The sequence below is a fragment of the Zootoca vivipara genome, chromosome 11, assembly GCF_963506605.1.
Source record: "Zootoca vivipara chromosome 11, rZooViv1.1, whole genome shotgun sequence".
In the NCBI taxonomy this organism is placed as follows: domain Eukaryota; kingdom Metazoa; phylum Chordata; class Lepidosauria; order Squamata; family Lacertidae; genus Zootoca; species Zootoca vivipara.
This window is the reverse complement of record NC_083286.1, coordinates 36,936,962-36,956,613: the sequence shown is the minus strand read 5'-3', so window position 1 is coordinate 36,956,613 and position 19,652 is coordinate 36,936,962. Positions and strand designations below refer to the sequence as shown.

The window sequence follows — 19,652 nt, the reverse complement described above, 5'->3', positions numbered from 1 at the left end:
TTTTGCTCTTTAGTTTATCTGCAAAGTGGCCTTAAATGAAAAGCTGCAGGGTATAAATCCTGAAAAGAAATAGAGTAATAAATGCATATTTTGTTTGGAAAGTCCAAACAACAACAAAACAATCAGGATGTGCATGCCTACTTATTTTTTGGAATTTGCTTCTGAGTGGCGCTGTGGTTAAACCACAGAGCCTAGGGCTTGCTGATCAGAAGGTCGGCGGTTCGAATCCCTGTGACGGGGTGAGCTCCCGTTGCTTGGTCCCAGCTCCTGCCAACCTAGCAGTTCGAAAGCATGTCAAAGTGCAAGTAGATAAATAGGAACCGCTACAGCGGGAAGGTAAACAGCGTTTCCATGTGCTGCTCTGGTTTGCCAGAAGCGGCTTTGTCATGCTGGCCACATGACCTGGAAGCTATACGCCGGCTCCCTCGGCCAATAATGCGAGATGAGCGCGCAACCCCAGAGTCGGTCACGACTGGACCTAATGGTCAGGGGTCCCTTTACCTTTATATAAACTTGTATCACACTGTGCTGCATTTATATTTTCTCAGACTCATTTGTGTGCAACCAAACATGCATTTATTTATGCTATCTTTACAGCTGTAATCAGGTGCAGTGGCTGTCTTGGCACTTGGGAACTTGAAAGGAGGGAGTTGCTTGAGCAAAGTGGTTGAGGTTCACTGGAGTTTGCTCACTCCGCTATAGTTCTCCCTAAACTATGTGTATATACTTGCCAACTTCCGACTGCAATTTATATATGATCTAATGCAGTGGATTGTGGTCCATGAAAGCTGATGTCATATTAAATGCTCATTTTCAAGCAGGGATGAGAACCTGTGTCTCTCCAGGTGTTGAGTTCGACTTCAACTCCCACCAGCCTTGGTCAGCATGGCCAATGGGAGAAACAATATCTTGTGGGCCACAGGTTCTCCACATCTGCTTAAAGTGCCACAACACTTGTTTTTGTTGCAAGACTAACACTGCTAACAATAGGCTCCCCCACCCCTCTCTTTTGGGATGGCAGTGACAGCTGTTCCTGGAAAACAGGGATTTAGACTTTAGCAAGATGTGTTAGGGCAGCAGAGGGCTCTCACAGAAGCAATGAGATGAGTTAATAGGGGTTGTTGTTCCCCCCCCCAACTTTTCACATTACTTGTTAAGATAAAACAGCACACACCTACCACTCCTGAGGGCAGCAGGCTAGCTCACCAGGTCAAAGGGCTGGCAATATGATATGCACAGTTGTACATCCATCCAACTGATAAGGTCTGATGCAACTGCCTCTCTCTGCCCAATTGTAGCACTGCCCCTGCTGCAATCTGAAGGGTGCTTTTGACTAGCAACCCCCCCCCCCCGCAATATTAACAATGGAATACTGTACATTTCTGGCCTGTCATCAGCTGGTCATCCCCAGTGCCCCTCCCAGGGCACACTTACAATATGGGGATACTGGAGTTCACTGGCAAGGTGTTTTTAAACGTGAACAAAACATTCACTAGAAATCAAAGCAGGGGGTTCCTCTAGCCGCGCGAGCGACGAACAAACCTGCAGCTTTCCAATAATCAGTTATGTCGAAACACCGAATTTCTCCTCTTTCTTTTTTTTTTAAATGGACAGCTCTCACTAGCACTCCTCGGTGGGCGGAGAAGCTGCAACCCGAGAAGAAAACCACGGTTTTTTCCTATCCCCGTAATAGCTCTATTAGCCTGCTCGTCTATCCTTTCTTATCTCTATGTTGAGAGGCTGTTGCCACGGCCGGCGGAAGCCTCGGGAGGTGGGAGAGCGTCATTTGCCCGCGTGCGTGGCGCATGCGTAGAACGCAGCGGGAAGGCCGGTGGTATACGGGAGAGGGGGAGGAGTCCGGAGTCGCGCTGGTTTCCTGGAGGCGTCGTAAACTTGACGGTTTTTAAATCGCGCTTGGTCGGGATGGACGCCCGCGCGCGTGCGAAGCGCTACGAGAAGCTGGCCTTCCTGGGCGAAGGGCAGGTAAGCCGGACTCGGCTGAGGGGAAGGAAACGGCCGGCGGCAGCAGTTTCCGTAGGGCTCCGGTGGAGGCGAAGGAGAGGCACCACCTGAGGGAGTTTTCAGGGTTAGCCGGGGCTGGAGCTGCGGACGGCCCTCGTTGCTCCCTCCGAATAGCGGTGTCGCCTTCAATGCCACCCAGTTAAGCCGTCGCCTGCGCAGAGTTCACATTTTTTGAGATAGACGACACGCAAACTACTGCTGTGATAATAATAAAACAAGATTTCCGTTCGGCATTTTCACCCCCCCCCAACCCCACTTGCCCTTCGCCATAAGGCCCCAGAGAACACTGATGCAGTTAAAAATAAAGTGAAACCGATGTCTAACGCAGCGCCCAAAACACAGTTTAAATAGGAAAATAAAGGTCTCGGCTATCAAAGGCCAGGTTAAAAGGTGCAGTTTCAGCATAAAATGAAATCTGCATCAAGCACCTCTGCAGAGGGGAGGAAATTCTACAGTTTGGGGGCAGTCACGGAGAATCCCCTTTCCAAGGCTGCAAAAAAGCTTGAGAGCAGAACAACTATGAACCCCCCCCCCCAATACATACTTAAAGTTGCACGTCTAACTCCACTTACCTGGGAATAAGCCCCATTTAATTTAAGAGGGGTTATTTGTGAGTATACATGGCTGGGGTAGTGTCATAGGTGTATTTGTGTTATAGGTTGTGGAAAGCATCTGGAGATGAGCAATAGGCATTTTTTCCCCAGAGTCTTGAAGGTTGTTTGCTCATTCCAGTTTCCCAGGTTTGTATTTCAGAAACCTAAAGCACCTGCTTGACTGGAGCCAGTGTGGTGTAGTGGTTAAGAGCGGTACTCCTCCACATGCAGCTGCTGGGTGACCTTGGGCTAGTCACACTTCTTTGAAGTCTCTCAGCCCCACTCACCTCACAGAGTGTTTGTTGTGGGCGAGGAAGGGAAAGGAGAATGTTAGCTGCTTTGAGACTCCTTCGGGTAGTGATAAAGCGGGATATCAAATCCAAACTCTTCTTCTCATTCAAAAGAAAAATACAGTGGTACCTCGGTTTAAGCACACAATTGGTTCCGGAAGTCTGTACTTAACCTGAAGCATACTTAACCTGAAGCGAACTTTCCCATTGAAAGTAATGGAAAGTGGATTAATCCGTTCCAGACAGTCCGCGGAGTACTTAACCTGAAGCGTACTTAACCTGAAGCGAACTTTCCCATTGAAAGTAATGGAAAATGGATTAATCCATTCCAGACGGGTCCGCGGAGTACTTAAACTGAAAATACTCAAACCGAGGTGTACTTAAACTGAGGTATGACTGTATCTGTCCCATGAGCAGCCTCTGTCAAAACATTTTCAATGTGGGGTCAGTGGCTTAGCACAGTGGTGTCCAAACTTCTTTCAAAGAGAGCCAGATTTGATGAAGTGAAGGGCTGTGAGGGCCGACTAAAGTTGTTGGCCTTTTTTTAGTATTAGGCCCCCGAGGCGGACTTTGGACGTGACTGGCTTAGCACCTAGAAATATTGGCTGTTCACAAAAAATAAAGGAATGGGTAGTTGACTGGCTGCTCACAAAATTGACTTTGGGGCACATTATATGGTTTTTGTATCTGTCCCTTGGTGTCATGAAGGCTTAGGGCAACAGCAAAATGACCTGTTAAAAAGAACCTGCTAGATATGTTTGTGTAAGCAGTTTGTTGCTCTGATCAAATCTACTTACAGCCAAACCTTTTTCTCATCCAGCTTTGGACAGAGAAAAGTGTTTTCCTAGCCACCCAATTGTTATCCAGTGGTCAAACCTGACTTACAATGGAGAATAAATTTTTGAGGGGCAAGGTTTGTACCTTTTCATACTTTAGCCAAAAAATAGCATGTCGTCTGCTGTATCACTGATATCTCTGTTTAAGGCTAGCTGCTATTGCTTGACCATCTGGTTAGTAAACTTTTCCAAAATGTAGTTTGAAGATTGGCGACTAGAGAAACAGTGGAGAGTTGCAAAGTAACCAAGAAGGAAGTAGGAGGTCTACATTTTTCAGCTAGCTGGAGTGAGAAGGTAATGATGGGGAGAGAGACTCAAAAGTAGTGTCTGATTTTTTGGGGTGCTGATGTTACAAGCTGCTGGAGCTGGCTGTCTAGGTCCTGCCTGCTCCTCTATATACAAAATTATATTTGAAATTAAATTGGGAAATCAAACCCTGTAGTGCAGCCACTGAACTTCCTTAATATAACAATGTAATACTTTCCTGCTTCATAGAAAGCCTTCCAGCCATGTTCATTATGTAGGTAGATTGTCATATGTGACATTCTTACATTTATGTACTTTGAGGTTTGTACTGATGTTTGAAACAGCTTTGCTGGGGGTTGGACCAGATGACCCTTGTGGTCCTTCCAACTCTATAATTCTAGGATTCTGTAATCATGCTGTATCTCTGGAAATTTATCAATTAATTTCCCTTAGTTGCTAGTACTGACCATCTGAGAGTGACATTAGAGGGAAGGCATAGCATTTCATGAGTTAAAGGTGTTCAACATTGTTTAACATTTTTACTGGTTTTATTGTGATCATTTGTACAGTATTTATTATAGCATGCCTCAAGATATTTTATAGAAAAGAAGACTAAACACTTTCTAAACAAAAAGCAAGGGTGCCGCTATATAATTAGAAAACTGATTTTTAAGATGTGCTCTTTTTCTCTTTAGTTTGCTACAGTTTATAAAGCAAGAGACAAGAATACAAATCAAATTGTTGCTATTAAAAAGGTGAGTTAGCTTTATTAACTTACATACCCAAACCATGATTTGTGCTGAACATAGCTTGGAATCCTAGCCACATTGACTAGATTATTTTTTATTTTTTTATTAAGCAACTCATAAATTGTTCATTGATATACAGTCATACCTCAACAACTGAACGCTTCGACTTCCGAAAGTTTCGACTTTTGAAGTCGACAACCCCTGGAAGTCTTTTCTCCGCGCCCGCCCGGTGTGCGCGTTCTGCGAAATCGCACTTCGCGCATGCGTCGAAGCAGCGCTTCGAAAACCAAAAACCTTGACTTACGAAGACGGCCGCGGAACAGATCGTCTTCGTAAGTCGAAGTACCACTGTATTCAATTGCATTAACCAGAGCTGGTCTGCCCATGAGGCTGACTGAGGCAGCCACCACAGGCAGTGGAATCCTAAGTGGTAGTGCCCCTGCGGATGCTTCACTTACCCCTGCTGCCACTGGAGAAACAAAAAGGTGCAGCAGCAGCTTCCAGTGAAATCTCACAAAATTATTGTGAGCTCTTGTTGCCACTGCTTCTCTTCACCACTCCAGGTAGTAGTGGGCAGCCTGCCTACTGCCACTGGAGATGAAAGGAGAAACAGATTCAGCTTCTGGGTTTTGACCATGCATTTTGTCTCACCATGTTTTATGTAATTGTGCAGAGCTGTTGTAACCTAGAGCAAGTAAAAGCTGCAGTCTAAGCACACTTAAATAAACCTCTCAAAAATTACTTCCAAATAAAAATACAGTTTAGATACTTGTAGAACTGCTGCAGCCTTTGAGCTACCTTTGGTAATGAGAAATATTGTCTTAATCAAACCATTTTCTTATTTTAGATCAAACTTGGGCATAGATCAGAAGCTAAAGATGGTAAGTTTTTGAAATACATACACATATATAAATGAACTATTTTGCATATTGCTACCATGCTGGTAAATGACTTGCTGTTCTTTTCAATTTTGAGTGGAAGAGATAACAAATGAGATCCATGTAATTCTTTGTTTTGAAGTAGACCAGTGCTAATGAAACAACCCCTGTGTTGCAGACTTGAGTCAAAATACCAAAAAAAAGAGGCAACACTTCGAACAGTTTCACATATGAGCAGGCAGGTTCTGAAATAACCTGGTACTGTACCAAGCTGTTTAGAACTTTGATGGTGACTACCACACCCATGCGGGTGGCACTGTGGGTTAAACCACAGAGCCTAGGGCTTGCCAATCAGAAGGTCGGCAGTTCGAATCCCCGCGACGGGGTAAGCTCCCATTGCTCGGTCCCAGCTCCTGCCAACCTAGCAGTTCAAAAGCACGTCAAAGTGCAAGTAGATAAATAGGTACCGCTACAACAGGAAGGTAAACGGTGTTTCCGTGTGCTGCTGTGGTTCACCAGAAGCGGCTTTGTCATGCTGGCTACATGACCTGGAAAGCTGTATGCTGGCTCCCTTGGCCAATAACGCGAGATGAGTGCCACAACCCCAGAGTCAGTCACGACTGGACCTAATGGTCAGGGGTCCCTTTACCTTTACCTTTTCCAGCACTTTAAATTGAGCCTTTAAGTAAATGTTAAAATGAAATAAGATTGGAACGTGACTACAATCCTCACATGGCAGACAGTAGTCTAGCAGCAGCATTCTACACTAGTCCAAGTGTCTAGACATTGTTTAAAGGCAGCCCCATGTACAGAACATTGAGGTAGTCCTGCCTAGTAGTAAGTAGGGCATCAATAACAGAACCTTAGTTCCATCTTTTCAGGAAGAGTTGCAGCTGGCAAATCAGCTGCTTCTAGCAGGGCAGTCCTCTTTACTCCTACAACCTGCATATCCAAGGAAATCAAGGGACCAAGGCATACCCCAACCCACACATTGGAAAACAATCTGTTTAGACATACTAAACTGTTAGAGTATACTAAGTTGTTTGGGTGATGCTGGGTGACATAGTGAAGAACAGTGACTAAAATACCTTGGACCTGATCCAAAGTAAGTTCTTGCTTATCTGTTGTTGAAGCAAGAAAGATGTGAATTAGCCTCTCCTTTTGCCCATCCCATTGCTTTCCTCCCTAGTATAGAAACACTGACATTTGAGGGAAAGTTTTATGACATCTGAAAAAGTACCTCCATCTTGTTTTAAGTACAACAAACTGAGCATCTTCTTCATTCAGGATGTGAGGGAATGGGAATTATATTGACCTGAAATACTTTTATTGCCTAGAATATTTGAAGTTGTGTTCTGGAGCTTGAATCTTATCAGAAATATTCACCAATTTGAAATAAAATAGTAGCAGTCTCTTGTCCACAAAATGTTATGCTTAGTCTTCATGAACATTATTCCCAAGGTACAGAGACCTGCTCACCTGAGCTAGGTGACTTCAGGATTTGAATCTCTAACCTCATAGGCATAAAACTAGCAGGTATGTGGCATAAATAATTGTGGCAAAAGTACCAATCCCTGCTCTCTCTCACCCAGGATTACTTTGAGCCACTAGCACTACCAAATTCATACACTGCTGAGGGTGTACAGTTTTATTGTTGTTGTCATGATTCTTATTTCAATTCAGGTATAAACAGAACAGCCCTTAGAGAAATAAAGCTACTGCAGGAGCTTAGCCATCCAAACATTATAGGGGTAAGTACAAAGTACTGTTTGAAGGGAATATTTCTGTATTAACAATATTTAAATACTATCCAATAACAAAGTCCTCTGGTTGGTTTATAATAAGTGAAACAAAACAATAACCAATAAAAGTGAAGCAGAGAATAAAATCAGTATAACAAATTCTCAGCAACACCCAGATATGATAGATACATAGATGAGCGTTTAAAGGGCCTTGGAAAATAAGTGTTTAAATTTGAGGCCGTCTTTATACCTGAGACCCAGGTCAATTTCCCCTTGCCCTTCGAACTTCCCTCTGATTGGCCATACCTAAAAGTGAAGGCTCATAAACTATCCTTTTTCCAGGTGTTAGGAGTTTCTGTTGCTATGCAAGGCAACACAAAAATGTGCCAGATTCAAGAAGTACTAAAAACTGGCTGCAAGGGAAGAATCAGGAGTACACTTCTGATTTTTCTTCCTTTTCAGGATTGGGTTGAAGTTTCAAGACATGGCTTGAACTTTCCTGAGCATGGTATCATAGGACTTCAGGCCTGGGAAATATAGGTGTGGTTTGCTCCAAAACAGCCTGGCAGGCCTAGCTAAGGAAATTAAAAGGGTGGTGAGACTCAGTCACTCTGCATTGCCTGGAGTGCTGTAAGCCTGCCAGGGCACATTAGAGAGGATACCTTGACTAGTGTGCGCACACACATTGGATTAAGGACATACTATCATATCAATAATTTGAATGTATTTCTCTTCCAGCTTCTTGATGCATTTGGACACAAATCTAACATTAGTCTAGTATTTGATTTTATGGAAACTGATCTAGAGGTAAGATTGCCGTTAACTGGCTACTGTCTTAAGTTTGTGGACTTAATTTTGCTTTGTGTATATATTGAAACCAAAAGTCCTGGGGAAAAGTTATAAGAGTTGGAGAAGAGACATGGAGGAAGGGGGTGGTAGAAGAGAACAACAGAGAAGGCAGAACAGTATGCCTCTTCTTAAAAATCTGGGGTAATTGGCTCACACATAAAAAACTTGGGGACAGTGTTACGTCTGTAACTGCCTGCCAGAAAGTCTCCATGAAGCCATCTCTCTTTGCATCCTAATTCCACCCTCTTCTGTGAAGACTTTAGAACAACCCCTAATTCTGGTAGGAATCTATTATAATAGGCCCAAGCATATGCAACTGGAATAATTGCACACCCCGCCTCCATTTGCCTCCCCTTCCTATATTGCTTCCTTTGCATCTATTTTTAGACTGTAAGCCCCTTGGGGTTAGGATGATCTCTCATTCTTTCCAAAGTGTCATGCAGATAGGTGGCGCTGTATCAATACTTTTTAACATAAGCAGAGTAACAGGTTTTATGCATAAAACCTATGGTAGGTTTTGTGTATCTGCCAGAGAAAGCAGGCATACACACATTTTCAGCAGCTAAAGAGTAATACAGACTTCATTTGAAGGGAAATAATTGTAATTGCTTAGGATGCCACCCACTTAAAGGAATTCTCATTACTAGTGAGAAAACATAAGAATATTAGATACAAAGTTCACAGAGAATTTGGACAATTTGGTCAGAGTTCAGAACTGGAAGTTGCTATAATCAATACTTTATACAGGTCTAATAGTGTAGATAGTGAAAATACTGAAAGTGAGGGCATTACCAATCACATTATGATAATCAATTCTATAGCATTTCTGGGTCAGAGAGACTGATTTATCTAATTCTTGCTAGTTGATGTTTTGTTATTGGGGACATTGTGTACCCCAACAGATACATCTGTTTAATTTTTCTGGTGTGTTTTTTTAAGCATTAAGCTTCTGCAATTTGTAAAATGCAATATATATTTTACAGGTTATAATAAAGGATACTAGTCTTGTGTTGACACCTTCTCACATCAAAGCGTACATGCTGATGACACTTCAAGGTTTAGAATATTTACATGAACATTGGATTCTTCATAGGGTAAGGAACTCTAGGAACAAAAAGAACAGCCTTTAAGATAATGAGAAACGGCTCCCCTTAAGGTGTTTGAGATGGAAATGTGATTCTCCATGTAAATTATCTCAGTCTTAACAACAATAAGAAAATGTTTCTTGGTCCCTTTTGATGATTTTTTTTTAAATGCCCCAAAATCTGAGGTTTCAAACTGGTATATAAAAAAAGTAGTTGGGATATTTTAGCTTTTAATAGTTATCGGCGATTTGCGTGCAATTTTTTTAAAAAATGAATGCAACTTCCAAAGCCCTGCTGATTCTCAGAGGCACAAATGGATATAAATGACACAGTCTAATTTACCATTGTCTGATCAGCCATTGTAGTTTCTATCTAGTACCTCAATTCTATGCAATCCTATTGTCACTGCTTTCAGAAGCATATTTCTGGTTAAGGTGAACCTTTGATCACAAAGCAAAATATTTAAGTATTAATTCTCAGTGATGGCATATTCATGTGTTTCCCCTTTAAGGATCTTAAACCAAATAACCTGTTGCTAGATGAAAATGGAGTTTTGAAACTGGCTGACTTTGGTTTGGCAAAATCCTTTGGAAGTCCTAACAGAGTTTACACACACCAAGTAGTAACAAGGTAAGAGCGAGATCCCTCAAGGAACACATCTGGCCTATTGGTATGACAACTTCACCTGCTTGCCCAATCACTATGTGTATGTGAAGATAGGAACTTGAATAAGACAGCCAGTGTGTTGCACTCAGATGAGGACTGGAAGACTCTGGTTCAAAAACCACACTCTGTCATGAAGTTAAGTGATTCTAGGCCAGTGAGATAGGTTAGGTAACCCCCTTCAAATATTAATTGCATCCACTTTTGAATGCCAGCAAATTGTGCAGTACTAACTTAAACAGCTATTTTGTCACTTTTTACAAAGAAAACCAGATTAGATTTGCACCATTTTCTCACAGAAAGAACAAGATAAGATGTAAATCTTTAGGCACAAAATAGGATAGTGTTTGTACTGAAGGTACTGTGCACACCTCATAAATGGAGGCAGGAAATGCAGCATGTCTTAATTTGTTTTTCAGGTGGTATCGAGCTCCTGAGCTACTGTTTGGTGCTAGAATGTATGGTGTAGGCGTGGATATGTGGGCAGTGGGCTGCATATTGGCTGAATTGCTTCTAAGGGTAAGTTCTCAGTACAGCTGTCAAATAAACCTTTCTTCTGCTCTTTTGCAAATGGTTTATCTTCTAGCACTTTTACTTGTGGGAGGAGTGCTGGAAATGCAATCTTTGTTCTGTTTGCTTTAAACTAAACCACTGCCATTTGCTTACCAGAAAAGTTCAAAGAATTTAGGGCTGAATTTCTTTTTTGTTAGGAGTTCAGAACAAACCAATCTTGAAAGTCACTGTATTCATCTTTCTATAGGTTCCATTTTTGCCAGGAGACTCTGACCTGGATCAACTCACAAAGATATTCGAAACCTTGGGTACTCCAACAGAGGAGCAGTGGCCTGTAAGTTTTTGAGTTAACAACCTTGTAACAAAAGCTGGCAGGGAGAATTGATGGAAACTTGATTGTTTTGACTTGCTTGCCTGTTTGACTCGCTTTATACTTAATGTGTGTTTACAGGTCAGAGGACCATTGATGAATTTTAACTATTCCTTGTGTGGGTGCTGACTTCTCTGTGCTATATTTCTTTCTCCCCTCCCCCCGCCTCAATAGGGTATGACCAATCTTCCAGATTATGTGACTTTTAAAAGTTTCCCTGGAATGCCACTTCATCACATCTTCAGTGCTGCTGGTGATGATTTGCTAGAACTGCTGCAAGGCTTATTTACATTTAATCCTTCTACTAGGGTCACAGCTACTCAGGTATTTAAATTTAAATTTCCACCCATTAGCTTAAAACTGTTACTGTCGGTATTTAGCAAAAATAAGTTCTGCACAAGTCTCAAGGAGAATTGCTTTATTTAATGGAGTGTATAGTTCTTCCAGGCGCAACTCCACAGATTTTTATTGTGATATTTTAGCAGTGAGTTCCTAAACAGGTTTGTATCTAGACAACCATTTCAGCTTTGTTTCTGATGTCAACTGATCTTTCAGTTTGTGTTCTGATACCTGCTTCATGAAGTAGAAAAATGGATTACATCACTTGAGATGAAAAATACACCTTTCAGAGAACTGCTCTGAAAGTCTGAATTCAGACTGTGATGTTCACCAAGTAGCTTTACCCAGTTTCAGTGGGAAAGAGAAGATCCACCTTGGCATTTGACCAGTGCCACCAATCCCTTTGTTCCTGTAACAGACTAACCAAAGCAACTGAGCAGTAAAAAGGAGAAGAGAGGGTGAGCTGGGCCTGAATATTTTAGTTGGGGCAAGAAGCAGCAGCCTGTTTGACCTGTCAGTATTTAGTGGCCAAGAAGTATTTTTTTTAAAAAAAACACCTTGTTTTTATTAAAGATTTTCTTGGGTTACAAAAGTACATACAGTGTTTCTGCTTTCAGTTCAGAAAGTTCTTTCTACAGGTCATTTTTATTCAATGTGAGATGCTAATGTTACAGTATAAAGTTGGGGGAGAAGAGAGATGGAGGAAAGTTGTTCCCAAGGAAAAAAGGAGGAACAGGGTGCCAAGCCAGCAACTTCACCACTTCTGCACCTGAGGCCCACAATGAGAACCAATATGCCAATTGGCCCAGAGTCCCTGTGGCAAAATGACATCTTCCACAGCAGTCTTATCATTCTAGTTGTCCGAACCTATTCAAGTTTACTTCATAGTAAATTAAGTGGGACTTAATCCCAAGTACATAGTATTGCAACTTGGGGAGGCATGTATTTTGAGCTATTTGTTGCTTTTTAAAAACTCTTACTGAAACCAAGGGCTAAAGCAGCCCTCTTTCCTGAGCCACTGATTGAGAGCTGCATATGAGAAATGTGTTTCCAATTGCTTGTACCTTTTTATTATTTGAACCTGTAATCATTCATTGTGGATGTTCCTTCTGGTCTTAATTTCCCTGGTTACTTAATTGCAAGTGTTTCTTGGTGCAGACCAGTGATGTGGAAACTTGTTCAGTTCTACAGGCCACATCAAAAAGCAAAGTAAGACTTGGTGGGAAGGTTGCCTATTAGTTGTGCATAATTACCATAACTTGGCTATAATTTGAAGGAGAAGCACAGCAAAGCAAGAGATGGTGATCATATTACATTTATGTTACAGTCTACTGCATATCCCATATTCAAGTTAATCCTTGATTTTTTTTTTGCTGCAGTTCAAAAGCTATTTGCAAACACAAATATTAATTGGGAAACCATGGGAAGAGAGGGAAGTAGCTGGATGAGATGTCAGGACTGCATAATTTTTATTCAGAATGTACATGCAAGCCATATGTTCTAGTGCTATACAATTTGCTTCGTCCAAAAGGAGTTTATTTAAGCATTAACTGCACTTTAAAAATGTGTTTTGCCTAGATGCAGTACACAGAATTATTTGAGGACAAATATAGGTGACCAGAAAACTTGTTCCAGTCAGATACAAACCATGCAAATATTGATTATACAGGAGAAAGTTCACAACTGGAAAACATTAAGCCCAGGGCTATGTGTACACTCTGGGGTAGGAAAATTGAGAAATGGCATATGCAATCTAAATTATGTGCCAAAAAACTAAATTATACAACTTGAGCCATTTTGCATTTGCTATTTTACATAATTTAAGTTTGAGAGAGAGGTCAGTGAATTTCTTCTTTTAACCACTGTATATCTTATTCAGCATCCCTCTGACTTTCAGCATGTATTGCTTTCAAAAATAATCAGAATGATAGTATGTGCACAGCCCTGGCTGTGCCCACATTTAAGAAAAAGTGTCCTTTATAAGAACACAACACACACATGCACACAGAATCTTGCAGGGGAAAGCCTGCACAGAACTGAAATTGTGAAGACAGCCTCAGTGACCATAGACGCTATCCATCATCGCCACCCATCATGCTCTTTTCCCCCCACCACACAAAATATTACTAATTAGCCAAGAAAGCTACATATTATAAACTTAAGTACAGATCTTATAGAAATAGTGTCCTTTTTTATTGTTATCTCATACTGTTCTCTTGAAGGCACTAAAACAGAAGTATTTTAGCAGTCGGCCAGCACCAACACCAGGAAGCCAGTTGCCAAGACCCAATTGCCCTGCAGAAGCCTTGAAAGAGCAACAAAACCCAGCTCCAAATTTGAAAAGGAAAAGACTGGATGGAATAGATCAAGGTAGCAACATTTTTAAAATAGTTAATCTCTTCCAATGTTAAGTGTAGAATTTAAACACTTATCATATGTCCAGATATGATTTCTGACTATATCCTTTCCTTTGCCTGCTAAAAACATTTTAGTCAAGCCTACCCAGAAAAGCTGGTGTTAATTTTAATATTTTTAAAGTATTTTAATTTCTTGTATGTATGTTTTAAAGTATTGGTTTCTCTCCCCCCCCACCTGATTTTATGGGTTTATCTTTTGTTTTTTACAGTCGTGATGTATAAAATTTATATTTGTTTTTTCCACAATGTAACTTTTAATTTGCTAGCCTGGGCCTAGAACATCATTGTGCATACCCTAGCTGACTTAAGCCATTCTAACCAAAGGGTTGCAGCATTGTAGGGTTACTCACACCAACTTTTGCACTTAATATTGCAATAATATTTTGGGGGATGGAAGTGTGGCTAACTAATCCTTATGAGATCAGGAGTGTTTCTCAGTCTTGCATTCTTTCACTTCATTTTGGTATAGATTTTCTTTATTTTTATTTTTTCCCTTTGAAATGAACTATGGTTAATGTTAGTACGTATGTAACACTAACAACTGTTGGTTCCCAAAGGGAGATCAGGCGTTGTTACATCTGCTTGAGATGCAACAATTGTTCTGCCGTTGTAAGTAGGGAAGTCTAGGCTTGGCATCAGGGCCGTCTCTAGGCCCGAGTCCGGTGGCGCGGGGTGCCAGGCCACCAGGGGCGCCGCTGCGCCCGCTGAGAGGCATGGCGGAGGCCGCCCCAGGCGCACCTCTCAGCTGTTCAGCGGCTTCAGGCCGCTTTCCGGAGGCGCATGGGCCTGGGGCCGCCTCTGTCGCGCGCAGGGGCGTCGCAACAGGGGCGGGCAGCGCCCCCTAGCCCAGGACAGCCCTACGGCCAGGCTGGATTGCGCAGGGCTCCAGCCCTCCAGGCGGCAGCCGCGTTGCGTGCTGTGCCTGCCCGCTCGCCGGGAAATGGGGCGGGGTGGGGGCGCCGGAGGGATCCGTTGCTCCAGGTATGCTTAAGACAGCCCTGCTTGGCATATCCTTGTGCAGTGGATCTAACATGGGAAGGTGTCTATAAGTGGAGGATGTCAACTTTTTGATGAAGAACCTAGCAAAAACCCAGAGATGCCTCCTTATCTGTTCCAGTTCCAAAAACTATAACCTTTGCTGACAGATGGTTACAGAACTGAGAAGAGCAGAGAAGTATCATGGACAGGAAGCAGAATGTATTGGAGACACAGTAGGGCCACTGAAGACACAGCTAGCTTGATTTTGTACTTGCTGAAGCAGTATTCTTTCTCTACCCACCCACAATGGAAATGGAAATGGACAATAGAGCTTGTTGTCCATAAGCTAGCCCACATTTTGACACTAATTAAAACTATGTAATTGTGATATAAGTTTGAAATGGGTTAGGCACAAGCAATCTTACTATTGCTGTAAGACATAAGAAAAAGAAAGACAAACTGATGTGCATTAAATTTACCTCTCTCTTCCCAGGGTTACCAAAAAAATTGGTGTTTTGACTACTGTGGAAACAGGGATATTGAATATTTCTGCTGCTATGAAGTCTGAAAAGATCAAATAATGTGAAAACTCAAAAGTCACAATATGGATTTAAGGGGAATTTGTAAATGTAAAACATGTAAAATGTGTGTAGTGTTAAACTCTAAAAACCATGTATTTTTATTGCTTTGCTTTTTAAAAAAATAAAAAAGTTAAAGACTCATTGGTTAATAATATATAATTGGTGGGCTATGGGAACTTGGCATGTGGTACTGATGAATGAGACCTTGTGCTAGAAATGCCCCGGAGGCTGGAATCCCAGATGCAGAGATTGGAAGTCTGGGTATGGATGAATCTTTGTTTCCCCAGTATCTGCTCTAGAAAGAAACAGCAACAACCAAAATAGGTAGTAAGCTCATTCCAGTTACATATGCCAGTGCAGTTGTGGAAAATAAGCTGATTTAGTAGAAGAAGGGCTTCATTGAGTGTCAATATGAGCTATAGTATTACCAGAAAAGGCTGTAAATAAAAATCATATTCTGCAATGGAGAAAGTTAGGTGTATCTGTACTTTGGTTCAGCCTAGACTGGTATGGTAGATTTAGGGCAATGCACACCTCTCAGCCTTAATTCCACTTTTAGAAAATGAGAGTAGGTTCTACCTAACAGGGGTATTACTACCAAGCCCCCTAGTAAGTAAGCCATGAGTGAAAATAAGCCCTGAATTCCTGCTTGTTGGCTTTCTTGATACATCTGGTTGGCCACTGTGAGACAGGATGCTGAATTAGATGAATTTGAAACAAAGCTGCTCTTGTGCGAGTAAATCCTAAAACATTGATTTTGTGATAAGAAGGGATGCCTGAATGATTTTTTCACTGAACCCCCCCAGCCAAGCAGACCAAGGCCTCTTTAACCCTGTTATCTTTTCAACTGCCAAAGATTTAGCATTCGCGTGACTAGTTTATATAGCTAGAGGTCCCAGTGCAGGAGCAATTCCCTTAATTGCTGCAGCAGTGACCAAAGTTGCTGGTTCCAACATCAGTGCCCCTCTCGTTCTCGGTATAGGAATAATTGCGACAAGCTATGGGCATGAGACAAATTCATGTGTAAAGGCGGTACGGTAGCTTTTCCACCTCATCTCCAGAGCAATCTACCTCTGACCAGAGGCGGTGGGAGACTACTCCTTTCATGCCCTGCTTGTGGGCTTCCCAGGTCAATCCCTGTGGGAAAGAGGACAATAGACTAGAACAGGGGTGGCCAACTTCCAAGAGACTGCGATCTACTCAGAGTTAAAAACTGGCAGTGATCTACCCCCTTTTGGGGGGGTACAGGTCAAAGTTGTTGAGCTTTTTTAGGAAGGAAAGCCCAGTTTTTGGTGGTTCAGGTCATTTTAGGGGTGCAGGGCAAAGGTGTTGAGTTTTGCTTTTTTTAGGGGAGCCAAAGTTTTTTAACTTCTTTAGGTGGGGGGAGCCACTGATCTACCGGTGATCTACCACAGACGTCCAGTGATCTATTGGTAGATCATGATCTACCTGTTGGACATGCCTAGACTAGAATAAGAGACTTCTGGTCCAGCAGAGAACTGCTCTGATGACTTTGAAGCAAGCGTATCGTGTGAAGCAGATGGCGTGAGAAGCAAATCGGAAGCTACTTTCATGAAAACGGTCGAAGGATGGATGCAGGTAACGCAACACCTGCAGAAGCCGCAGAAGCTCTCCCCGGGAGAGGCGTCCCTCCTTCCGAGACGGCACCAACCTCGGAGGAGGCGTCTGACGCGCCCGCAGGCCGATAGCTCCGCCCTCTCCTTCGGGAACCTCAATCCCAGGTGCCCTCGCGGTAGCGTTTCACTTCGGAGCGTGAGAACGAGGACAGGTGGTCTCCGGCGCGCGCCTGCTTCATTCCAGGCTGCTTCCTCTTTTCTCCTGTCTCCTAGCGGGGCGGGCCGTTCCTAACCTCCCGCACCGGAAAGCCATTTATCTCCTTCCAAGCAAAAAACTGACGACAGCGGAAGCTTCTAGCGCGCTTCGAGCTGGGCTCGGGCAACTTACCCAGCAGCGCAGAAGCCGAGCTCGCCAGTCTCCCGTGTTTGTGTCATGCGTCGGGGCGAGCGCGCTGCGCGCCTGAGGCCCGGCCAGCTGCTCTAGGGGGCGCGTGTGTGCGCTCTCTGCGCGTCTCGGCAACCGAGGGCTCGGCGGCTGAGGAAGCCTTCAGCTGCGCCTCGGCTGCTGCCAGGGCGCGAGGCCGCTTGCCTGAGCCAACGAGCGAGCGGGCAGGTGCGGACGGAGAGGGGATTTGCGCGCGGCCAGCCCGGGGCTCGCCGTCTGGGAGGCGACCATGTCCGCGCGCTGTTGTGCGGGTCAGGTAAGGAGGTTTATTTTTGAGGCGGGGCGCGCGGGGGGGGGGCCGGAAAAATGCATTCCCTTCTGTGAGGAGCAGCAGTGAGACGAGGAAGCCCCTCAATTTGGGAGTCCACCCTTCTCTTCCCAGGCGGATACGGTGGGAAGCCCCACCCTGGCTGCGTGGCAGGGTCCTTTGGGACTGCGCCAGCGCCTGCTTGGCGGCCGCGCTTGCTTTCTTCTTCCCCGGCCAGGATTGCGATTCCTGAGACTGCTCAGCCCGCCGCGCTCGAGGGCTTATGCCCAGGGCGGATCTGCCCGTGCCAAGTATTCGACTTCTGAGTTTAGCTACTGGGGAACTGGGTCTTGTCGATCGAACAGGCAACGCAACGCATAGGGTTTGCGGTGCTGATCATGGGTGCCCACTCGGGACCAAACGGATGGCGATGGCAGACCCGTTGGCCTGCATTCAGACGCTGCATAAACAGTCTTGTGGCACACTGAAGATGGGCAAATGCATAATGACAGAAGCTTCCCTGCTCTCGAGCCCAGTTGGTCAGATGTCTAGAGTGAAATTTTGGCAGGGGTAAATGCAGCGTTTAGTTTCTGATGGGTTGGTTAGTTCGTGTGCCGCTTCGATTTAAGATCAGAAACGATTAAAAGGAGCTTAGCAATAAACGCAAATCCACTCCTTAGATGGTGTGCAGATTGCTGTCCTTTTTCTCTTACAATGGCGTACAGTATACCGGTATGTTTGGTTCAAAGGTATACCCACCATTGAAAGCTTGGGATTTATCAAGAGGAACTGTTTTTATTACTGCATTAGATTTTATGCACAAAGTGTTATGTAGCACTTTTAAAGTCTAAGAAGTACTGTATAGCAGATCAAAGACAGACCAAATCACCCCCCCTCATTCTTTCTGAGCATTGCCAGTTTACAAAATAGGCAGAGTAGGTACTGGGTTATGGGGTCCCACACCTTTTGGGGGCCCTGCAACAACAGATCACAATTGATTTATTAAAATTGTTGGTTGGTAAAATAAAATATGTATTCGGAGATAATTTGTGAGCCCCCTGCCAAGATTTTGACTGCCTGGGTTTAATCCAACATTGTTTCTGAGTACAGTTGAGAAACTTTAGTTCCTGAAATCTGGATAGTTCATTTAGTTTGTGGGTTGATGCTACAGGGACATTTGGGAAAGGGAGGCTAGCATTCAATTGCCACTGTATCCGAGAGTGGATGAATAAATCAGAATTTCTCTGAGGAAAGAGATACTGCTAATGAATTGTATGCTTTGGCAACAGAAAGTATTTGTCAGTTGTGTTCTCACTCATTACTAATATCATACAGCCCCACCCTAAATGTATTTGTTTGGGAGCAATTCCTATTAAGTTCAAAGGAATCCTCTTCCTAATTAGATTATGATAGCCATTCCCAATACATTTCCCAATATTGTGTTTAATTATGAACAACTTTTCAAACATTGGGCTGTGGTTGTAAAATATTGACAAAAGAGCTACAGCTGCTAATTAGTGGGGAGAAAACATTGTTTCATTCCAGAGTGGCAATGTTTTTGTTCCCTGAACTTGCCCTGCCAAGTAAGTCTAACATATACTTTAAGCATAACTCCAAAAGGGCCTTTGAATCCTCCCTTTTGCTTTTTGTGTGTGAATGTCACTAATGCAGGATGGAAGCACACTGAATGTGTCTCCTCTAGCTACTGTAGAGGTTACAGCAGATGACAGAATGCAAATGCAAAAAGCATATTGCCATATGTAAAGCCCATAAGAAAACATACCTTTATTTAATGGGAGTAAACTTTGCTCAGAGATCCAGTAAAACGTTGCATACAAATGCGCTGCTTTAAAATTGCCTCTTTGTGCTGTTAATAATTTGAAACTCTCCCTAGCTGTACACAACTAGAACAAGATAGCTGAAAATTATTCTAAAGACAAAAGGAAATTGTGGCATACTAAAAATCACAATTTGCAGTTTATAAACATATGGTACTAATAGGCAGTTCAGTCTGGAGACCATAATGTTCTTTTCAGTGTTACACCTTTTCTGTTTGTATGTAAAGGCATAACTCTCTGAAAGGAATGAATGAATGAATGAAATTCAGCGTATTAGTTCATAGTTGCCTATTGCATCACTGTGAGATTGCAATTGTATTATTGTTGTTGTTGTTGCAAGCACCGGTTAAAATCTTATCACATGCCACGTGTGGCAGTTCCAGTTCCCCATTTG

At 43.1% G+C, this 19,652-nt stretch overlaps 2 protein-coding genes across 7 annotated transcripts in view; both read left to right on the top strand.

Annotated features, from left to right (window-relative positions):
• The first annotated feature begins 1,711 nt into the window (after window positions 1-1,711).
• On the top strand, window positions 1,712-16,431 carry CDK7 (cyclin dependent kinase 7). 5 transcript variants are annotated; one of them, XM_035100116.2, is made up of 13 exons: window positions 1,716-1,983; window positions 3,941-4,035; window positions 4,683-4,742; window positions 5,584-5,617; window positions 7,298-7,365; window positions 8,095-8,163; window positions 9,189-9,299; window positions 9,802-9,920; window positions 10,373-10,472; window positions 10,714-10,800; window positions 11,011-11,160; window positions 13,398-13,545; window positions 15,064-16,431. In XM_035100116.2, the coding sequence occupies exons 6-13, from the start codon at window positions 8,146-8,148 to the stop codon at window positions 15,087-15,089; spliced, it is 759 nt and encodes a 252-aa protein (XP_034956007.1). In that variant the 5' UTR covers window positions 1,716-1,983; window positions 3,941-4,035; window positions 4,683-4,742; window positions 5,584-5,617; window positions 7,298-7,365; window positions 8,095-8,145; the 3' UTR covers window positions 15,090-16,431. The 5 variants fall into 5 exon arrangements, with proteins under 5 accessions (XP_034956005.1, XP_034956007.1, XP_034956006.1 ...); XM_035100114.2 differs by lacking the exon at window positions 3,941-4,035 and having other exon boundaries at window positions 1,712-1,983; window positions 15,064-16,429; XM_035100117.2 differs by lacking the exon at window positions 1,716-1,983 and having other exon boundaries at window positions 1,993-4,035.
• A 476-nt stretch (window positions 16,432-16,907) lies between these two features.
• The window catches only part of SERINC5 (serine incorporator 5), a 42,773-nt gene continuing 40,028 nt past the window's right edge, over window positions 16,908-19,652 (top strand). For both annotated transcript variants that reach the window (XM_035099792.2, XM_035099791.2), the window contains exon 1: window positions 16,908-17,429. In XM_035099792.2, coding sequence (XP_034955683.1) covers window positions 17,403-17,429 — 27 coding nt within the window. In that variant the 5' untranslated portion in view covers window positions 16,908-17,402. The remainder of the gene's footprint in view (window positions 17,430-19,652) is intronic.